General features: G+C 56.9%; 1 protein-coding gene across 1 annotated transcript; it reads left to right on the top strand.

Annotated features, from left to right (window-relative positions):
* Window positions 1–342: 342 nt before the first annotated feature.
* Lgals1 (galectin 1) lies at window positions 343–3,512 on the top strand. Its single transcript, XM_046429345.2, has 4 exons — window positions 343–480; window positions 1,701–1,780; window positions 2,992–3,163; window positions 3,315–3,512. Exons 1-4 carry the CDS (start codon window positions 472–474, stop codon window positions 3,459–3,461), a joined length of 408 nt encoding a protein of 135 aa, XP_046285301.1. The 5' UTR covers window positions 343–471; the 3' UTR covers window positions 3,462–3,512.
* The last annotated feature ends 4,174 nt before the right edge of the window (window positions 3,513–7,686 follow it).

Consider the following 7,686-nt stretch of genomic DNA (forward strand, 5'->3'; position numbering starts at 1 on the left):
CTCTAGTTCCCTGGCGCATCCTGCGCCCCCTCAGCCCTCTTCTCTGGGCGCCCCCTGTGCTCAGCTGCCGGCCTCAGGCCCCTTCCCGCCAACTTTTGGGTCTAGCTCATCCTCAAACTATTTTCCGTTGGCTCCCCCCAATCTCTGCCACAGCATAAGTTTTTTTTTTTTTTGATGGGGGGAGGATGAAGGATAGGAGGTGGAGTGGGACCCTGGGGGCGTGGCTGGGAAGGAGGGAGGGGAATCGCTACTCTGATTGGTCACCTCTGCTCCAGAATCGATTTAGAAATTCCATTGACCCCGCCTTGGTGGCCCCCATCCCAGTCCTGACTTGCAATTGGCTGAGCTTCCAGGGGGCGGGACTCAGCGGGTCCGGTCCAGTTAAAAGGGTGGGAGCGGCCGGGCCCATCTCTCTGAGGAGTCCTTTGACAGCCCTGCAGCAGACCCCGGGAACACCCTCTAGGCTTCACTATGGCTTGTGTGAGTGTGGGTCCCCCACCCCAAGGACTGGGGATAGCGGGGAGCAGATGACCAGGGGAGTGCAGGGCCATTCCGAAGCGGGGCTCTAGTCCCAGCTGTATGGCCTTGGACAAGTGCCTTCTCTTCTCTGATCCTCAGTGGCCACATCTGTAAAATGGGGGTGGGCGCCATGGTCCCCCAGGGCCTTCTGTGGCTTAAGAATTTTCTGGTTGCTCCAGGGTGGGGCAGCGGAGTTGATTCTGCCAAGGTCCCACATTCTGCGATTCTGCAGCTCAATTCTGCAGCTCGGAGAAGTGGGAGTTTGAAGGGTGTGGCCACAGTGGGGGGGCACTTTGGTCCAGGCCACTGTCCTTTCCCCCTCTTGCACTCCAGAGCCTCATGTCCCCTCCCCCCCCTGCAGCTGTCTCCAGTCACTGCTCCAGGGCCAAGTCACCCTCTGCTCCAGAGAGCTCTAAAAAGTCTGCAGGAGCCAGGGGGCTGCTGGTGGAGGTTTCCCTGGGGCCGGGGGTGGGGCTGGTTCCTCTGGGCTGACCAGGTGGGGGTGGGGAATCCCACTTGAAGAGGCTGGTGAGGGAGGGAAGGGGAGGCCGGAGTCTCCCCAGGCCCCTAGGGAAGGCTTCTGGCAGAAGGAACTCTTAACTCCAGTTAACTCCTGCCCACCGCCCTGGTGCCAGGGCTCATAGTGCCAGGCAGTGCCCTGCGTCCTGGTCAGTCTCCTTAACCCTGAACCATCCCCAGGGGCAGCCCTAATCTTTGGGGGTTCTCCCTCCTGCAGAAGGGCCTGGCCATAGTCCTCGGTGTCCTCTTTGGCCCCTGCACCTCTCTGCAGAGAGGAGCTTGACCCGGATGGGGGAGGTTGCTGTAGCCCCAGGCCATTTCTCCAGCAGAGGGACAGACTCCTCCAGTGTCACCTTGGGAAAGTGTCTGCACCCGCTGCAAGTGGCCTCTGCTAAATGAGGGGCATTGAACCCCGCCTCCCAGGCTGCTCTGAACCAGGTCCCGCAGCCCAAGGGCAAGATCCAGAGCCCGAGCTGGGGAGCACCCCATGTTTCAGAGTCCCTGTGGGGAGAGGGGCTTTCCCTGTAAGAACCTGTCCTGTCCCCCAGGCTTCCCGGTGGCCTGGTCAGAGGACATAGGGTGGGAAAGACCCCACTGCCACGCCCAGCCGCCCCAGGAAGCCACCTCTCCCTAACCCAGCGGGCGGGTCTTGTGTGCCACAGGGTCTGGTCGCCAGCAACCTGAACCTCAAACCCGGAGAGTGCCTCAGAGTGCGCGGCGAGGTGGCTCCCGACGCCAAGAGGTGAGGGGTGACCGCCGGTGGCGGTGGGAGGTAGCGGGGATGGCGATGGCGGGGATGGCGCTCCGAGGCCTGGGTGGGGCGGCGGGGTGGGCGTGGCCGGCGGGAAGCCCGCTTCTCCAGTGGGTCCGCGGCCAGCTGCTGGCTGCGTTTCTGGGTGAGTCACTTCCTCCGCGGGGTCTGGCGCCCCCACCATCCTCGCCCCCTCCCCCCTCCCAGCCTCTAAATTAAACCAGCTGCGGCCTCATCTTTACCTTGACTGGCCCCCTCCCTTTCCGACTCCGGGCAGGATCTGAGGCTGGGGCCTGGAGAAGGGGACAGAGGGGCGCCACCCACTCTCCCTTAGAGACCCTCCTTCCTAGGGCTGCTCGTCCCTGGCCCACCCTTCTGTATCTTCAGTCCTTCATTCGCCCATCCAGGGCCCTTCCTCTCAGCAGCCTTATGACCTTGGACCAGTCAACCAACCTCTCTGGGCCTCAGTTTCTTAATCAATAAACACGGGGGCAGGGGTGAGCTGGAGGAGGACAGAGGCTGGGTATATCAATGATGGCGGTGATTTCTTTGTAAGAGACACCCACTCTTTTCACACTCATCGCTCCACGAAAAGAGCCATCTTTTTCTTTTTTTGCGTGATGCTGGGAATCAAACCCAGGGCCTCCCACGTGCTAAGTGTGCACTCTGCCACGCGCCACACCCCAGCCCAAAAAACCTCTGATCATTCATTCAGTATATGCTGTGTCCCACTCAGTGCTGGGCAACAGGGATTCAGAAATGTACAAGACAGGACACTTGCCCCCCCAGAGGTCACCATCTGGAGGGGGTCCCTGAGCTTGACCTAAAATGTTAGATCACCGGCTGGGGATACCACATGCACAAGGCCCTGGGTTCAATCCCCAGCACCCCAAAAAAAAAAAAAAAAAAAAAGGTTAGATCTGCAAGAGTCTGGGGCCATCAGCACAGCAAAACCCTTAGAGATCTTTCTTCTGCAGCCCCCATCGTGCAAGCGAGCGAACTGAGATCCAGAGAGGGTCAGAGACTAGCTCAAGTCACACAGCAAGGCCAGACTAGAGTACGGATTTCTGGTCTGGTTGGATGAGTCTCCCAGCAAGGAGCAGTAGTGGTGTACCGAGTGACAGACTGGTCTGCTTTAGGGACTGACCAGAAGGTAGCCTCAGCTGGCCAAGGTATCCTCAAGTTCACCTGTTCTTCCCTAGTTTCGTGCTGAACCTGGGCAAAGACAGCAACAACCTGTGTCTGCACTTCAACCCGCGCTTCAACGCCTTCGGCGACGCCAACACCATCGTGTGCAACAGCAAGGACGGCGGGGCCTGGGGGGCCGAGCACCGCGAGCCCGCCTTCCCCTTCCAGCCTGGGAGTGTCGTGGAGGTGGCTGGGGGGTGGGGAGGGCCCTGGGGGGTGCTGGGTTTGGGGTCTCTGGGCCTGGGCCCCACCCGGGGTCCCTCCCTCACTGCCTGGTCACGGGGTCAGCATGGCTGGGTCCTGCTGCGGCCCGGCTCATGTCCCTCTCCACCTCCAGGTGTGCTTCTCCTTTGACCAGACGGACCTGACCATCAAGCTGCCAGATGGACACGAGTTCAAGTTCCCCAACCGCCTCAACCTGGAGGCCATCAACTATGTGGCAGCAGACGGCGACTTCAAGATCAAGTGCATAGCCTTCGAGTGACACCAGCCGGCCCAAGGCCGCCAATAAAGGCAGCTGCCTCTGTTCCCCTGAGCCAGCCTCCTGTGTGCGTGTCCGTGGGTGAAAGGTCCCCTTCCCCAGGCCTGGCCCTGCCTTCACCTCCTCCATGTGTACCGTCTCCCCCGGGCTCCCCAGACGGAGCAGAGCTCAGTACACCCTTGAAGGCACCATGGAGGGCACTGAACCCATTAGGTCCTGGTGCCAGGTGGGATGGGAGAAGGTGGAGGGAACAACAGCCCCCTCTCATTTACCTTCAGGAGCTCAAAGACGTGGAGTCAGAAGGTGCAGCAGCCCTCTGCCTGCAGCTCCAGCTACTTAGGAGGATCACCTGGGCCCAGGGGTTTGGGGCCAACCTAGCAAACCGTCTTTATTTATTGATTGTTGTGCAGTGCTGGGGTTTGAACAGGAGACTCCATTTAAGGGGATAAAAAAGATGCATGCTTATCATTCCTGCAACTTGGGAGGATGAGTCATTAGGATCACAAGTTCAAGGCTAGCCTCAGCAACTTGGTGAGACTCTGTCTCAAAAGGAAGAAGAGAGAAAAAAAAGACTTTGGAGGGAAAAAAAACAACAACCTGGAGTTGAAGGAGGGGCTGCCAGCTGTGTGGTCTTGTGCATATTAATTGACCTCTCTGTGCCTGAGCTTATTATTTATAGAAAGGGAATATTACACACAGCGTATCCTAGGGTTGTTGTGAAGATTAAATGAGATGTCACATGAAGGAGGACAAATTCAGTGCGTGGCTCATGGCAAGTGCCCCGTGGGTGGTGGTTTTCCCTTCCTCCTCACTGCACTGCGTTTTGAGATGTCATGACTCCAGTTTAAAGGAGGAAATGGGCTCTGAATGCAAAACAGGAGCCCTGGTCCTGTGCCAGGCCCAGCTGAGACTGAGCGGGCCCCATGCATTCGAGCTCTGGTGCCCCTTTGCTGGAGCAAGGACAACTGGGAGGCTAATCTGAAAGCCATGGTCCCCTGACCCCTATTGCCAGCCCCCATTTCTGTGCTAGGAGGAGCTGGGGAGGTAAGTGGACCCCTGCAAAGATCCCAGAGGTAGAGGCCAGCTAATGTGAGGCCTCCTGCTGCCCACAGCCTCTTCCTTGGGGCACAGGAGAGTAGAGGTCACTCTGGGCCTGATGAGGCCTCTGAGCTGGTCCTCCATGGTTTTCAAAGAGGATGCCTCTTCACGAGCAGCCCGGCTGTTACCTGGTTGACAATGCTGACCTCAAACGCCCGGTGCTCATGAGGGACCAGGGAGGGTGGCTCCGCTTGTTGCTGGGCCGCATTTTTCCAGGGGCCCTTCTACCTCCCTGGGAAACAGCTGTGGGAACTCCGTCAACGTTCTGGAAGTCTCAAGTCAGAACGTCACCAGGCTCCCCCACACCCTGGGCACAGTCTCCTGAGCCGGTGGCAGCTGCTTAGCCACTCTTGTGCTCCAGGACATCTGGCACCGGCTGTGTTGCCTCAGTGTTCTCACCCATAAAATGGGGGTCACTGTGGATGGATGAGCTGCATCTTGGTGGGTTCCCTGGGACCTGGTGGGCCCACCTCCAGAGAGGGCCAAAGAAGAGGCATCGCAACGGTGGCGGGTCCCATGAGCCACACCCAATCTCCACGCTCTCCTGGGGCTCCCAAGGGCGCCCTCTGCTGGACACCAGGGAAATGTCCCCTAGGCTGCCTCAAATTGTTTTTTTTCTTTTTGGTACAGGGATTGAACCCAGGGGCACTTAACCACCGAGCCCCATCCCCAGCCCATTTTTTTTATATTTTATTTTAAGATAGGGTCTTGATAAGTTGTTCAAGGCCTGTCTAAGTTGGTGAGGCTGGCTTTGAACTAGAGATCCTCCTGCCTCAGCCTCCTGAGCTGCTGGGATTACAGGTATGCTCCATAGCACCTGGCCTGTCTCAGGTCTTCGCAGTCCCCCATACTGATTCTCCAACACTAGCCAAGCACGCACTCTGGACTGGGACTACAGTGTGCAGAGGAGATCCCTGGGGCCAAGAGGAGACCACTGAGCATGAAATCAGATAGACCTGTGTTTAAACCTCACTCCACTGCTATGTGTCCTTGGACCAGTTACTCAACATCTCTGAACCTCAGTTTCCTCATTTGTCAAATTAATACTAGTATCTTCCCTGTGGGGTTGTGGGGATTAGCTGAGGTAAGGTATATAAATGTATGGTGCCTGGGAGGATCACAAGTTTAAGGCCAGCCTGGGTAACTTAGGGAGACCCTGTCTCAGAAAATAAAAAGGGCTGGAGCCAGGCATGATGGCCCACACCTGTAATCCCAAAGGCTGGGGAGGCTGAGGCAGGGGGATCACATGTTTAAAGCCAGCCTCAGCAACTTGGCGAGGCCCTAAATAACTTAGCTAGACCCTGCCTCAAAATCAAAAAAATAAAAAGGGCTGGGGATGCGGCTCAGTGGTTAAAGCAACCCTGGTCCTGTCTCTGAGGGAAAGGCAGAGGGAGGGGGGGATGTATTGTGCCTGGAACCGACAGGGGCCCTGTAGATGTGACTCCCCTCACCCGCTTTGAGACTCAGGGTACCCCAAGAGCCTAAGAAACTGGGTCCAGAGAAATTAAGAAAAGCTCTGTTCTTAGACCCCTGGACGTCACCTGCATCTCCTGCTCTTGCCTGTGATCTCAAGCAAGAGACTGCATCTCTCTGAGCCCGTATCTCTCTGAGCCCGTTTCCTCCTCAGCAAAATGGGGATCATGCCCCCCAAGAAATGATGACGTGACCAGCTGAGTAAGTGGCAGCTGCCACCGTGATTCTCTCTGCTCATCTTTATCATCATTTCTATTCAGAGAACATGCCATGTCCCGCTGCTCCTGGCACACAGTACACGATCAATAAATGCAAAAATAACTTTAAGAGAAACCCAGTCAACAAGGGTGGTGGGTGGTCCTTGCCTCCCTTCCTGGGACAAAGGAACCTGAGACTCCCTGCAAGGGTCTGGAGCAGCGGAGCCAACCCAGGCGGCAGACTTCACTCTGCACTGGGTTCATTCATGGTTGTGTCCTCCCCGAGCCCCGTAGGACCTGTGGCTGGGGCTGGGCTGGGAGAGGGGTGAACCTGCAGAGCCTGCCACCTGGGTCCCAGGCCAGCAGCTGACTCACTCATTCCTGTCTCTGAGCCCGACAAGAAGCCCTGGGAAGGTCGAGCTGCTCTGTGTCTGGGGCAGCAGGCAGTGGGCGGCTCTGATCCCATCGCTTATTGTGTGGCTTTGGCCAAGTCATTTTCCCTTTCGGAGCCTCTGCATTGTCCTTTGTAAAGCAGGGGTGACGGCTGCTCTGGGAACATGCCTCAGCCCGAAGTCCAAATGAACGGACTATGGAGAGGGAAGGGGGTGAGAGAGGCAGGTTTCTGTTTATCAAGCAGTGCCTTCCCGCTTGATCTACAGCCACTCTGAGTGGGGGAGGGAGACTGTGACATATTACCCCCCCCAGAGGGTATGTTGGCTACTGGGCGAATGTCCTGCAGACCAGTGGCCCAGAGAGCTGGACAAGGAGGCCAAAGAACCAGGTTTAAGTTCCAGCTTTGCCCCAGTCCCTTCTCTCAGAAATAAGTTTGCTTCTTCGTGTGCGCAGCACACAGTACACACTCACACCCCAGCCCTATTTTGTATTTTATTTTGAAACAGTATCTCACTGAGTTGCTTAGCGCCTCACTCTTGCTGAGGCTGGCTTTGAACCTGCGATCCTCCTGTCTCAGCTTCCGAAGCTGCTGGGATTACAGCCGGGCACCTCCACACCTGCTAGCCCAGGGATCTGCATTTTAGCAAGCCCGCATGTGATCTAGTGCATGTCAAAGCTCCAGAAGCGCTGTCCTACAATAAACCTACAAAGTCATGAAAGTTATCGCCATTTTAGGAACAGGGTGAATGAAACACAAGGAAGGCAACTAGTCCTGGGTCACAAGCCTGTAGGTGGGGTACCAGACTACAAAACCAAGCACTTTGGCTCTCTCATGGAAATCACCAACCATTTGGCATCAGACCTAAATTAGGACCAGAGAATTTTGGCCATTCACGAATAACTCCACGTTGAGCGCCCTCTAGCGCCAGGCACTGTCCGAGGCATGGGGTCTGGGAGGACCATAACCAGAATACAACCCATTGCGGGAGGAGACAGAACAGGCGGCCCCTTTAAAAGGCGGGGCCTGACGGGCGGAACGGCGGGTCCACTCTGCGAAGTGCACCCGG

The sequence above is a fragment of the Marmota monax genome, unplaced genomic scaffold, assembly GCF_021218885.2.
Source record: "Marmota monax isolate L192 unplaced genomic scaffold, Marmota_monax_Labrador192_F-V1.1 WCK01_AAM20220418_F8-fsc00051, whole genome shotgun sequence".
NCBI lineage: Eukaryota > Metazoa > Chordata > Mammalia > Rodentia > Sciuridae > Marmota > Marmota monax.